This window comes from Asparagus officinalis, chromosome 7, assembly GCF_001876935.1.
Source record: "Asparagus officinalis chromosome 7, Aspof.V1, whole genome shotgun sequence".
NCBI lineage: Eukaryota > Viridiplantae > Streptophyta > Magnoliopsida > Asparagales > Asparagaceae > Asparagus > Asparagus officinalis.
The window spans coordinates 77,121,537-77,136,128 of record NC_033800.1 but is presented as its reverse complement, the minus strand read 5'-3'; the positions used below and the strand labels follow the sequence as shown (position 1 = coordinate 77,136,128).

The following is a 14,592-nucleotide window of genomic DNA, read 5'->3' as shown; positions in this document are numbered from 1 at the left end:
GCCAGTAGAAGAAACACTTAGCAAGTTAGTCAATAGAAACCCTAGACGGGTAAGCTCGTAAAAATCCTAGGCGGGTTAGCTAGTAGAAACCCTAGACAAGTAGTCAGTTAAAAACGTCGAAAGAAAACTACTGTCATTGCATATAACCACCAAAGATGGCGAAGAGTGAATAGGAACTCTGATTACTGTTCATCATGAGAGCATTAATCTTGCTACTTTTCATTGTTTGAACAGTACATGGCTTTTTTTTATTTAGGTTATTTTGCGGAGAGTATTTGATAAGAGTTAGAAAACAATGATACCGAAGTAGTTGTTAACGTTGTTGAAGTTGTCGATGCCATCAAAGCCGCTGGTGGGAGTATGAAGGCTATGCAAAACCTCCTTGACGGCCTTGAGATGTTAAAAGATGGGAGAAATACTATAGGATCAAGTAGGCTCTGATATCATATAGAGAAAATAGAAAAGGCAGAAAACCATTATTCATCTAACCCTAATATTTTAAATAGAGATTATGAGGATATTACAAAATAGGTATGAGATAAAATTATATCTAATCACATCTCACAATATCTCAATAATATCTCATAATATCTATTAAATCTACTAATATCAAATTCTCAATAATATCTAACGAAACTAAACTGGCATGTAAATATGAGCTACAACTGCTGTAAGTAGGAGGTCGACCATATACTTGAAAGTTGAAAACAACGCCCCCTTCATCAGATAGGAGGAAAGCTTCTCGACAGTAGATCAGTCTAAGAGAAGGGTATTAGATAATTACCGAGTTGATGCTGTAGCGGTTGATGACATGTTCTCTGCTTTGACTGATGGTTTAGTTATTGTGCCATCTGGTGCTTAGGCATAAGATTTGGATTATATTTTAGCAGTTTTGGGTAGTATGGACTTTAACTGCACAAGGTATGAAATTTGAATCTGTTTTATGTTGGCAGAAGCTCAGCATACCACATATACCTCTTAAGACAGTTGATCAGGGGACTGCTTCTAGTCTTCAATATTCTTTCTCAATGTCCCCATGTCGATAACTTCGCACTGTTATTTTTTACTCTGCTGTTCTTTTGTTTATACCTGTCTGATTCGTATTTACTTCTTCACCCTGCTTAATATTATTCCTCTGCTGCAGGTTTGAGAAGCTAAAAGAGGATGCATTCACCTATGCTTTCATCTTAAAGGCGTTGAATATGATTCCGCAAGTTTCCTCTTAAGGAGCGAAGGGAAAAACTTCCTAAGATGTACGACAGTAAATTAGATGAACAGTTAGTTTCACAATCTTAATGCAGTCTATATTATTTGTCCTCAGATTTTTTTACAATATCAGCATAACTATCCATGAATTTTGTGAAAGTGAACCATTGCTTCAGTAATTGAGGTTGTCTTATACAAGAATTACACGATGAAATATTCTACCCTCCAGAGGAATGCTTGTATCAGTTTACACATGCATCCATACTTTTATTCGGCTCGTAGTTGACAATACCTCGAGTTGATTCAAGAAAGAGCCACATGTATGCGGTGCCGACCTCAACTTTTCCTGTATTCAAACAACATTTATTCCTTGTGTGGACTCCTTCGAGGCTCTGTTCAAATGCCTACAGGATGCTAAACTTGAAGCCTACGCTTCCGACTTCTTCATGTTTAATGGTTAATTGCACACAAACCATTGTAGTATCAGAAATTAGTGAGTCTGTTTGAGGGTGTAAAAAGTCGAGAAACATTTAACCCAAAGGGTCTACCTGCAACAAGTTCAAATCATTGATAACTACAGGGGATCTATGTGCAATTAAACCCGTGTTTTAAAGGAAAGAACACAAGCAAAACCTGTTGCTACTGTAACGTTAATATACTGAATCCTCTATCTAATACGAGATAAATAAATCCATACATAATATATCTCTATATGAAAACGCTATAACGAAAAGAACAAACAAATATAATCATCCTCCTCAAGAACCCCCAAAGCAAGAACAACCACCAACGCAACCGGAACCTAGAGCTTCAAGCTGAACTTGCAGTCACTAGTCTTGATACTAATCTGATTATTGGCGTTCAAACTATCGACCACAAGATCACACCTGACCCTAGAAGTCACCTTCCACAATTTCAACCCTCCAAGCTTCACCTTCACCGGCACATCCCCTCTAAACTTCAACGGAATCTTCCCCGTTTGCTGCTGCGCCCGCAACGCCGTTACAACATCGCTCCCGAGCTTCGTCTGGCCACTTAGCGTCACCGTCATCACTGTCGTATTCCGATGGCCTTGATAAAACACAGGGAAACTCCCTTCACAAAGACTGATATCAGAGTACCACACGCTTAGGTGGCTGTTATCCTCATAGTAAATGCCTATATGTTTGTTGGGGTTTTTCGCGGTGACCGTTAGGTTGAAGCTCGCACGGGCGTTGAGGCCGCTGTCGACGGAGAAGTCGGTGATCCGGAGGCGGTCGACCGAGTATTTTGGTAGTTTCGGGTCGAGGACGAGGTATAGGATTCCAATGGTGGCGGCGACGATGACGATGAGGAGGATGACTGTTTAAGTTAAGCGTTCCAGCCACCACGCCACCTGCGCACATGCCAGCCCCTCTGTGGCTTCGGGGGCGGGACGTACGCGACGGGGATCGTGCGGTCGTAAGGAGCGCGATGAAGGGTCGCCTTGTCCGACCGTGACATTGCCGCGGGGGACGAGGGGAGCGGAGGAGGTGGGGCCGCGCCTCGACGTCGACCGGATGGATCTTCTGGTGGTCGGAGGGGGGCATGGGGCGTTGAGCGGTGCTGCTGCTCATTTTTGTTGTGGGTAACAGGTTTATTGGTGTCTGTGTTTGGTAGAGCGCTCATTATAACTGTAGGAGGGGTGCAGAGGGAGGGTTTATTCTGAGGATTGGTTCTTGGATGCGGTAAGCGGGGGGTGTCGTTTCTTGACTTTTTTTTTTGTTAGGAGCGGATGGAGGGCCGTTGGAGCCTGTGCCTTCTGCTCACCTAAATAAAACTAAACTATTATGGGTGGTAAAATAATGGATTAGATGGAGGGGGTTTATTTATATTTAATTAAAGAGCAGGTTACAATTAGAACCTTCTTAATTTTATGGCTTTAATTAGTCAAATTAAATATCTTCCTTTTCTATTAAATTCAGCAGAACTCGTATTCTACGTCAGAGGCTACTAGGATTCTGCCCATTTTTTTCTTCAGATCATTTGGAATAAGATGGAGAGCTAAGTTAGATCACCGTCCGTACCATCCAAATTTTAACATTAGGGTCACCAAATTGAAAACTCTATATTGTTGGATGTGATTCCATTTAGAAATTAAATCTCTGCATAATTTAACTTTGTTTTTCTTTATCAACACATCTTATGTTGCCAAATCGACATTGCGGAAATTTCGTAAATCGAATAATTACTCCATGGTACATGATTAAAAACATGTTACATGTGATTTTAGAGGCGTCATAGGAGGAAATCCCCTCCTATGACAAGGATACCCATTAATCTATCTCTCTCTCTCTCTCTCTCTCTCTCTATATATATATTAAAATTTCTAATTTAGGGATTTACTATCCATTTTCAGCATCTAAGAATAGTCTAAGTTGATACTGGTAAACAAAAATAATAAGAATTGATTAAAAACATTAGGTTAATGGACAAATTTTTTAAAAATATTATAGATTAAAAATTATCGGCACTATATAAATTAAAGTAGTTTTATATAATTTTAGTAATAAGTTGGGGTAGCCAAAATACATTCGTAACATTAATTGATAGATGTTTAAATCCATAGAAATGATAAAACACTATAATATTATACCTTAGCATTAATTGATTTTAATTTAGAAACTTTAATCTTTGACGTTAATAATATTTATAGGGTAAAAGAATACAATGAATTACATATGAAGAAACTATTAGAATATTTATAGATAACTTTAAAAGAATTGAGTTATTTCCATTGCGAATGGGAAAGTGATGGAAATAAATCTAAAATTCAGAAAACGTCAATGAATCACTTGAATTGGCATTAACATAAGACATATCTATTAATGAAGCACTGAATGAGCTACATTAAAAAATAATTTAATAACTTTATCCTAATCAAAGAAAAAATCTCCATGGAAGACATAATAATAATTAGTAAGTATTCATAAATTCCATACTGTGTTCTTTAAATTAAATATTAATATTATAATCTAAGAGAAATTGGTAATGAATAATGCAGGTATTTAGTTTAGATCTTTATGGAAAATGACAGGGATAGAGCAAAGGTAATATTATTGAAATAACAGAAATTCTTATTGGATGCACATCAGAAGAATTCATTTTAGAGGAAAATAAAGAGATAGCTTCTAATTTATTTAAGTAATAAATTAGGAACACAAAGAATTTTATATATATGAAATTAATATTTATTCTCATTGAAATAGAAAAAAAAATCAAAGTCTATATTTTGAGCAGTTTGTGTTGAACATCATAAGTACATTTGACTTCTTTGTAAAGTTAAATGAGATGATAAAAAATTAACGAGCCCAGGAAAGATAATAGCATAAAAAATACAAAATTAGCCTGATGTCACAATTGATGTAGATGATGAAGACAATACTCTAGAATTGTCCGAGAAATGATAAATGATAAACCTGAAGAAGGATTGATCTTAACTCAATAAAAAATAAAATAGAAGAAATAAAAACAATATTTTATGAATATTTTATAGAATAGTTTAATTATTTTGAGTGAAATTAGGAATCTTTAGAAGGGAGTTTCATGAATTTTTTTCAGTACTTTTATATTCTTATGTGGATGTTTTTATCATATAAAAGTATACTAGAGTTAGCATTAATCTTTAATTTATATTTTTTTATGAAGTCTATCAATGATTAGGAATAAACTTCATATTCTCTTTTGCATCGTTTTAACATACTTTAAATCAATCATTTTGCCATATTGGTTTTAAATATTCACCTTCCTTGTATAACACTATTTTAATATTTTTCACTTTGCAATGCTATACTTTCTCAAATAAAGCTTAGTTTCATATCGGTCAAAAATAATATGAAAATTCAAATTATTTTTAAATTATATTTGTTTTTTGTCAATTCAAATATCAACATGAAAATTTAAATTGGGTGTATCACATTTAAACAAACATAAAAAAATAATCGGGATGTAAGAGTTTAAAGAAAAAATGAGTACAAACTGCCAAAAATACTTAATCATGATATTAAATTACGTGCATTGCACGTGTGTAAAAACTAGTCATTACAAGTTTAGTAGATTAAGATTTTAAATTTCGATTTATAGTCTTTACATCTTAGTTATTGTTGGTGGTAGTCTAACTCAATTCTGTTGATTTCCCCCCCTTATTTCGGTAGAATATGATATTTTCCCGCAAAATCTTGATAGTACGGTATGTTTCTTGTGATTATCAAAATGAGGTAGTTTAGCTCATGAGGTATGTAACGTGTTTTGCTATGTCCTTTTGTGTGAGGTGAATAGGCCGTGTACGTCTGAGGATATCACGCGGTAGAGTTTTAGTAATTGGAGGTTTCTCTTTGTTGTTTGGATTCAAAGGGGGGCCATTGACTTGCGAGGCAAGTCCCTTTATTATTGTTGTTCTCTCGAAGTTGATAGTTGTGGCAGCATCGTCAAGGTTGCAGCTTTCACATTGGAGAGAGAGAAAATTCTCTATGTGAAAACATACGAGATTTGGCATTGTACTGGTACAATAATAGGCTGATTAAAACCCTCCTGATTCTATTAATATGATATTCAGATTGCGTTGAATGATATACTCATATTCCATAATGTATATTGATTGCACTTGTTGATGTACTAGTGATCACACAGTCAATATGTATCCGTGTTTGGATGAGTTTGTTGAGGATTGATGAGAGACCGTTTTCTTCCCTGACTTTATGTTTGACTCTTGAATTGGGAATCTGAGAAATCTGCACATGTAGAAATTCGTGAGAGGAGGGGGCTTGGTTCCCCCGTTGTACCTCCTCCGTTGTACCTCCGACGATCAAGTTAGCTGATGAACTTGAATGGGGCAAGTAAGAACTATGAGAGTTCTTGTATGTGTGCAATATGATTTGCAATTTTAGAGAATTTGGATTGGAGATCAAATCTTTTTCCCGTTAGATCTTCCATTCGTTCCCTCTTTTTCCCCCTGTCAAGGCAGAATAGTACATGTATTTATACCTAGGGTATAAGGGCAGATTGGTCACTTCGGCCGACTGCAGGAAGGCAGTGACAAAGTGTGGGCTGACAGCTGCGCCAGCACTTGTTTTACAGGTGTCGGCTGACGAGTGGGGGAATAATCACTTCAGCATTAAATGAGAAGTGAGTGGTGGCAGGGCGGTGACCCACGTGGTCCGATGAGTCATGAAGACTATCGAGGCTAGAGGCATGATGCACCTGTCATGCATTAAATGCGATGTTGACACGTTGCCAGTGAGGATAGGCTCGAGGAAGAGGTTGTCCTCTAGCTTCGCCGAGAAGTAACGTCTTTCGAGTTATCTAGCAAACGATCGAGTGAGCTCATGGTGAGTCGTCTTCGACAAAAGGGGGCGACAACTACCACCTTTCGAGTGGACATGAGAGGGTGTCGACTCAACAGGTTAGCTGAGTTGTCGTCCCTACAAGTCTCTAGCCAAGTTGATTGTGGTATAACATGCAAAAGTACGCGTCCGTTGCTTGGCACTGAGTTGCACTCGGGCAAATGAGAACACCATAACAACACTAATTTAAAATAGATAATGTGTAGCAATTGCTGAAATTTCATTTACCACTTTAAGATTTTCTATAGAGAACCTTGCCAAACAACACCCAACATAACAAAAATTATATTCAAAATCTAATAACCCAATGTGGGTGACCCGAATGGTTAGAATGTTTCAATATGACTTTCACGGTCTTGGTTTGGATTCTCGGTTGGGTTACCTTAAAAATTCTAATAAAATAGAACCAATTTTATCTTAAAAAAAATAAAATAGAACAATTATCTAGAGATTTAACTTCCTACGTGATTAAATGAGAAGATTATTTGCAATAATTCAACTAAATTAAAGATCATATGAGGATCCTAATAAAATGAGAAAATTAATCAAGAAATATAAGGTAATAAAGTATCTACCTACATAATAGAACAAATACATTTTATTAAAATAAGCTGTATTCAAGCTTTTAACGCAAAGAAATTGGAGTTTCCTTGTATTTGGCTGTCCAAAAATTTAATAGGTTTGTCTTGCTGGGGAACTTGCTATTGTTTGTATCCCCATAACAAGAAAGAAATTGCTTGCTAAGCTGTAATTAGAAGGATAAATATAAGAATAAAAGGCTACCTACAAATTTCAATTTCTTGTTGAAATACTAAAGGCCATTGCCACATAAACTTAGTGAAGATAGAAATACTACTGAGCCCTTGAACTTGTCTATTTTTTGCATGACTTTTCTTCCTTGTCACTTTCTAATCAAGTACTTTTGTCTAAACAAAGTACTAAATCATAATTTTTTTTACTGTGAAATGATATTTCATTTTAGTTGCAAAAATTAGTAAAATATTTTGGTTACCGAATGGTTTAATAGAAAACCTTTTACAAAAATAATTTTTAGATGATCTGCTGCATATTTTAATAATTCTTTTAATATATCGGTAGCTTGTTCCTACATGTAAGATCCCTCAATTTCAACTCTCATATTTTTTTGAACGGTGGTCAAAATCACAATTTAAGGTTCAAGAGCAAGAAAGTCAAATCTGAGGTACTGATCAAATTTCAAAGTAGTCACATGACCTGAATTAAGTAAGTGGTCTCTTCTATAACAAAATTGGATTTTTTTTTTGAGGAAAATAGGGCAGATGCCCTATCATAAAACTATTGAAAACTGAATTATAGAACTTACAAAAGAAGTTATCTGCCGATGATTTAGGCTCCTGCTCCGAGATGGAGAAAAAAAACTAAATCATGGGAAGAAAACTTTGAGCTGGTTACATAAAACCAAAACTCTCAGAAAGAAAACAGGAAAAAAAAACAAAAGAGGGGTAGCATGAACTATACAAGAGGCCAGCTATGACGGAAGACATAAACACCCCGGTCATGGGATCCCGTTGCTGTCTACACTCGATTCCAAAATATCTGGCAGCCCAGAGGAGAGGATGATATGCTTCATCTTGGTCAACTTCTTAGAAGAGGAGGCACTTGACCACAAAATTAGAAACTTAATTGCTTTGTAGATGATTTGCTGAGGAGTAAGAGTCTGATTAGAGAATATGCGATTGTTTCTTGCTGTCCAGGTGACCCAGCACATTGTAGGGAAGCAGATGCCCCAAAGAAGACAAACTGATGGCTGGATAGACATATCGGAGCAGATGGCAAGGCACTGATTGATGCTTGGAGGGAGGTATCCTATGCCAATCTTATGAAGAACAGGAGACCAAAGTTGTTGAGCATGGGAGCACTGAAGGAATAAATGGTCATGAGTTTCCTCTTCGTTCCAGAATGTGCATGAAGAGTTGGCTAGCCAGCCTTGGGATACCAGTCTATCCTTTGTCTTCAGCCTATGAAGGCTCAAGAGCCAGAAGATAATTTGAACTTTGCTTAGCAGCAGCTTGTTCCAGATCAAAGAGTTGTATTGGAAACGCAGGCCGCCATCTGCTAGCATAGAGTAAAGAGACTTGACAGAGAATTGGTTAGATGTAGATAGGGACCAAGAAGGACTGTCTGCCGTAGGAGAAGGGGATAGGTTGCATTCACCAAGTAAAGACAACAACGCTTGCACTTGGTCTCTGTCCTGGTCATTTTTTGGACGCCTGATAATGGGTTTCCAGATCCACCTTCCCCCTTGAACTCTGCCTTGGGAAGCAATGGAGAAAATTCTGGAGAAAGCTAGAAGATAGACTTTAGGGAATAGGCTAGCTAAGAAGTTAGTTCCAATCCATTTATCTTCCCAAAAGAGGACTCTAGACCCGGTACCCAGATTCTATTGGACAAAGCCGAAGAAGAGTTGATAGCAGGAAAGGATATCTTTCCAGAATTTGGATATTGTCAAAGAATTTCCAAAGCCATTTAGAGAGGATGGAGATGTTGAAAAGCTGAAGGTTGAGAACTCCCAGACCTCCACATACTTTGGGAGAACAGGCAATCTCCCATTTGACAGGGGGCTTACCTTTAAATGAGCTTGAGGATCCTCCCGAAAGGAAGTTGCGTCTAATTTTGTCTATGTTCTTAATGAGCCAGGAAGGAAGTTTGAAGAAGGACATATAGTAGAGGGGGATAGAGGATAAGACAGATTTAAGGAGAACCAGACGACCACCAACAGAGAGCAGTTTACTTTTCCAAAGGGCTAGTTTACTGTTGAGAGTGTCCAGAAAAGACTGCCATTCAGATCTAGATAAGGAGCCCCTCTTCATAGGGAGACCGAGGTATTTGAAAAGGGGGGGCAATTAAGGATTTTGGCCAGTTGAGAACCCTTTGAGGAGGATTTGCCGCTGTAGAATAGGGAGGATTTAGAGAAATTTATAGCCAAGCCAGAAACATTTTCAAAGAGGTATAGAATGGCTTTGAGGTTGATGATATCGGATTTGTTGTCTTTGCAGAAAATAATTGTGTTGTCAGCAAACTGAAGAGATTTAATATCATTGAGCATTCCCTTAATGTGTACCTCAGAGAGATCACCATGATTGCAACCGTTGATGAGCAATCTACAAAGGACGTCGACAACCAAAAGGAATAGCATAGGAGAGAGGGGGGTCTCCTTGTTTTAGACCTCTATGACAGGAGAAGGGTTTTGTTGGAGAGCCATTGACTATGACAGAGGATTTAGAAGGAAATAGGATATATTTTATTCAGGAACACCATTTATATCCAAAGCCTCTGGCTTTGAGGATAATGAGAAGGAAGTCCCACCTGACACAATCAAAAGCTTTGCTGAAGTCTAGTTTTAAGATACAAGCCTCAATTTTCTTGAAGAAGCAATAACTGATCATTTCATGGCCCAGGACGATAGAATCAATTGTAGACTTGTCACGTTGAAATGCAGATTGAGATGGATGGACCATGGAGGATAGGAAAGGGCTTAGCCTGTTAGCTAAAACTTTAGAAAAAATTTTGAGCAAACCATTGATGAGACTAATGGGTCTGAAGGCAGATGGATGGTTTGGGGAGAGAGATTTGGGTATAAGGGCTATAAAGGAGAAGTTAACAAGATGGAGGCTGGATGGGTCTCTGAAAATTTGGTTGAAGAATGCGATGATGTCTGGTTTGATGACATCCCAAAAAGATTGATAGAAGAGAATGGAGAATCCATCTGGTCCTGGGGATTTGTATGGGTGGAGACCAAAGACTGCTGCCTTTATCTTTGGCTCTGAGAAGGGGGAGTCTAGAGATTGAAGATTGGTAGGTGACTGAGGGAGCAGGTGTTGCCAGTCAAGCTGGAAGGAGGGAGGAGGATGAGCTTTGAAGTGGTTTGAGAAGTGATGAAAGAAAGCCTGTTGTTTGTCTTTTTCTGAGAAGAGAACAGAGTTGGAATATGAGATGTGGGGGATGAAGTTCTTTCTTCTGTGGTAAGAGGCTATTTTGTGGAAAAAATAAGTGTTGGAGTCTCCTTCTTGGAGCCATTGAATCCTATATCTTTGCTTCCAGTAAATCTCTTCTTGATTAGCTAGAGAAGAGAGAAAGTCTTTAAGAGAGTTCCTAAAAGAGATTTCTGAGGGAGACAGAGGTTTGGATTCTTCCAGAAGTTCCAGGGATTGAAAGGATTTGAGAGTAAGGGATTTATTGATGGTGATTGATCCGTAGATGTGTTTTTTCCACCATTTAAGTCTACGTTTAAGGATTTTGAGTTTAAGGTGAAGATATTGAATGGGATTGCCATTGCAAGAGAAGTTGTTCCAGCAGGAGGTGACAAAGGAAGAGAAAGATGGATGTGAGAGCCATAATTTCTGCATTCTAAATGGTGGCTTGGGAAGGGGAGAATAGGTATCAAGGATGAGGAACTCAAGATCTGAACATGATGAAGGGTAGCGGTATTGAACAGTGGATGGGAATTTGGACTCGAAGTCTGATGAAACAAGGAATCTGTCTAGCCTAGCTAAGATTGGAGAAGATCTCATATTGGACCAAGTAAAGGACTTGCCATTAAGGGGGAGGTCAATTAAGTTCAGAGAATTAATGAGGAGCTGGAAATTTGCGATGTCTGAGGGAGAGGCAGACCTACCACTGTGCTCTTGAGCAGAAATAGTGACATTAAAGTCTCCAAATAGGGACCAAGGAAGGGGGAACATGCTCTGAATTCTATGGAGTTCCCACCAACAGACCTCCTTATTGGACTTCTCGGTTGGAGCATAGACTGTGGTAGCTAAGAATTTCCAATTGAGAGCTCTATGGTAGAGAACAACAGAGACGGAGAAAATGCCGATATAAGAGTCGATGCAATCAAGAAGAGAGTCATTCCACCCCAGAAGGACACCACCTCTAGACTCGATAGCCTCCAGTTGGAGCCAGGAAGAGATTTTAGGGAGTTCGATATTCTTAAGAACCAGAGGTCTATAGGAACTAAGTTTGGATTCTTGAATCCCTATGAGGTCAACTGAGGAGAGAGAGATGTTGTCTCTTACTAGCCTTCTCTTAATGGGGTCGTTAATGCCCCTGACGTTCCATGATCCGATCTTCGTAAATGAAAATACTGGCAACTCTACTAGAAAGTCCTAGGAGAGGCGACGGGTCAAGAGACTGGACCTGCGTGCTCTACTTCTAACTCTCTAATACTCTGGATTGAAATTTAATGTATTCAAGTTTAGTTAGTGATGTATTCTTTATACAAGGGAGTGGCTCATAGTATTCCACTGATATCATATCATACTACTGGATTGCCTATTGACTTGTATTTATACTTTCGGACATTACTTAAAATTAGGACAAAACACTCCTAAATTATGTGGATACACCATTACTAAAAATATCTGAATCCGCAACCAATGCACTTTTGATAGATAAATATTCTAATATATCTAGACAGTTCTGATTCATTCAGCATACTATTATAGCAGTGTAAATATTCATAGCACACGTGTATTTACTTTCACTCAAGGCATATTATAACCATGCGTTAAACAGTTTATGCTTAATATTAAGAAAGTAATTCTATTCTCAAACCAGAGTGAACAAAAATCCAAATCCTAAAAAACATGATTAATTTGGCAGTAGAGAGGATTAGGTGAACTATGAAAACATTTAAAATGCCCCCCATTTCATCATGCCCCAAAACTAAAAAGACTGGGTCTTGCAACATGTCACAAGGAAGCCACAAAGTCAATAATGCTGATGAATTTGGTAGCACTTTTTATATCTATATAGCCTTCAGAGTAGGTAGAAAGATACATTATTCTCATCGTATGGATCACATTTTCTAGCAATTATTATCTGCTTGGGTAAGATGAGAGTTTATGTATTATTACTTACTAGCTCCATGAATTTTTTTTTTCAAATTACATGCAAAATTTTTGCTGAATTGATGTTTATGTGTTACTTTCACTGAATGGAGTTATCTATGGATCCTTTCAGAATAGCCCGCATGTATGTCTATTCACCGAGAAGAGAACCTGAACATGTGAGCCTAACATGATACAAACAAGGAAAATCTTCATCGCAACTTGTTAATAAATTGAGCCAAAATATTTTTCTAAAGAAATTTAAATGTTGAAAATGGTTGTACACATGACGAAAATTATTCTAAAAGGGAGTTGCTTTCTATATTTTGCCAACGTTTGAAGCCTTGTTTTCATGAACCAAAGACTCGTCAAATGATGGTAAAATATCACTTGATGTCTGAAACACGCTATCTTCTCGTTCTCTGACTTTTGGAGCCATGTGTTCCTTCTTCGGTCACAATTGCCAAGTTTTCTTTTTCTTTTCTTTTTTTCAATAAATACAACAGTAATAATGGTATAAGGGGCAAAGGAAAAAAGGAAAAGAAAAAGAAAAAAGAAGAAAAAAAAAGGACGTCTTCATTTGTCGTAGAGTAGTTGGTGTGGAAATAATAAAAGCTTAACTTGGTTCATTCACATCATGACGAGTGTATGATTTTGGCGTGAGGTATGATTCTAGTGTTGACTATCAAACTTTATACTCATCATTTAATTCATACTTCAACATATTTAAATATGACTCATATTGTCTAGTGGATGATCATGATTTAGTCTAAAATTTGGAATTTTCTCGTTTTTATAAGTACACTTATCTTTATCTTACACTCAGAAAAAAACTTTTATGGTGATATTTTGAACAGTTCAACTTCTAAACATAGTTTAGAACAACCATCAACCGTTTTTCTTCCATTTTCTTCATTTGGGCCTTCATACATGTAAGTCTTGTTTTCATAAATTGATTGTGTGTCTGTTTTCATGTTGGGCTCTTATTGTTGAGCATCGACTTCATCATATAGAGCGGGCTTCAGCTATAAATATTATTAATTCAAAAAATAAAATAAAAATAAAATCGCTACTTGCAATTTCTTGTTTTGAATCATTAGTATAGTGCTTTGCACGAGAGCATACATGTTTTCTTTTATGTTTTTCAATTTTTTTATTCACTGCAAACTAATGAAATGACCTATATAGCAATATAAATTTTAAAAAATTATAATTTTGTTTAAATGAATAAATTGTATGATAAAACTGTGTATATGATTAACTATTAATTGTTATAATTTGTTCATAATTTATTAAAATAATTATAATATATTAAATAATTTCTTCTTTTTTAAATATAATAGCATAATTGTAGTACTATCAGTAACTACATTTTAATTTCATAATTAGTTTATTATAATATTAGTAAATAATTTACTGAATTGTGTATATTAAATTACAGTATAACTTATTAATTTAAAAATACTATTAAAATAATTATACTATTAATACTATTATAGTTATAATAAATACAAATTATTTTCATACTATTATCATACTTTTAAAGGCTAATAAGATGGGTAAAAGTAGTTGTCCATAAGAGGTGAAACCTAGAGGCATAAGGCATAAGCCTAATGAATTGTTATTATTTTTAATTTTTCTAGAATTTTAAATATTATGTGAAGATAAATTATGGATAAATTTTAAATTTTCTATTAAATAACACAATCAAATAATAAAATAATAATGTGATCAAAGGTTTTGAAAAAGTGATGAAATGCATAATTAATAAGAGGTTATATAATTAGTGAATGATTAATTACAACTAATGACATATTTGAGAATTATTAAACTTAAAAGGGTAAAATTGGAAATCAAAAGTTTTGACAATTCAATCCTCTTTTTATATGTAGTATAGTATATAGTATAGTATAGTATATATAGATTTATTAAGGTTAACCAATTAACTTGTATATTGATTCGAATTTATCTCTGATTGACTTTCCAAGTAGTCTCATACGCATCATAGTGTTCCGATCTATACTATATATCTTGAGAAGTCTCCTTTTTTTTATTTGTGTGAGCCTCAATTTTAGAATGCCAAAAATGTTCTTACATTTAGAAAAAACTAAAAAAAAAATGCTCTCACACTCCGACAAAATCTAACATATAATTCATTC

At 36.1% G+C, this 14,592-nt stretch overlaps 2 protein-coding genes and 1 pseudogene across 2 annotated transcripts in view; 1 reads left to right on the top strand and 2 right to left on the bottom strand.

Annotated features, from left to right (window-relative positions):
• The window catches only part of LOC109848173 (protease 2), a 29,792-nt gene extending 28,370 nt beyond the window's left edge, over positions 1 to 1,422 (top strand). Inside the window, exon 11 of the mRNA XM_020417548.1 lies at positions 1,145 to 1,422. Within this exon, the coding sequence (XP_020273137.1) occupies positions 1,145 to 1,226 (82 nt within the window). The 3' untranslated portion in view covers positions 1,227 to 1,422. The remainder of the gene's footprint in view (positions 1 to 1,144) is intronic.
• LOC109848174 lies at positions 1,797 to 2,774 on the bottom strand (annotated as a pseudogene).
• LOC109847395 lies at positions 8,101 to 9,415 on the bottom strand. The gene is made up of 2 exons (XM_020416627.1): positions 8,979 to 9,415; positions 8,101 to 8,881 (listed from the first exon to the last, which is right to left on the bottom strand). The coding sequence occupies exons 1-2, from the start codon at positions 9,413 to 9,415 to the stop codon at positions 8,101 to 8,103; spliced, it is 1,218 nt and encodes a 405-aa protein (XP_020272216.1).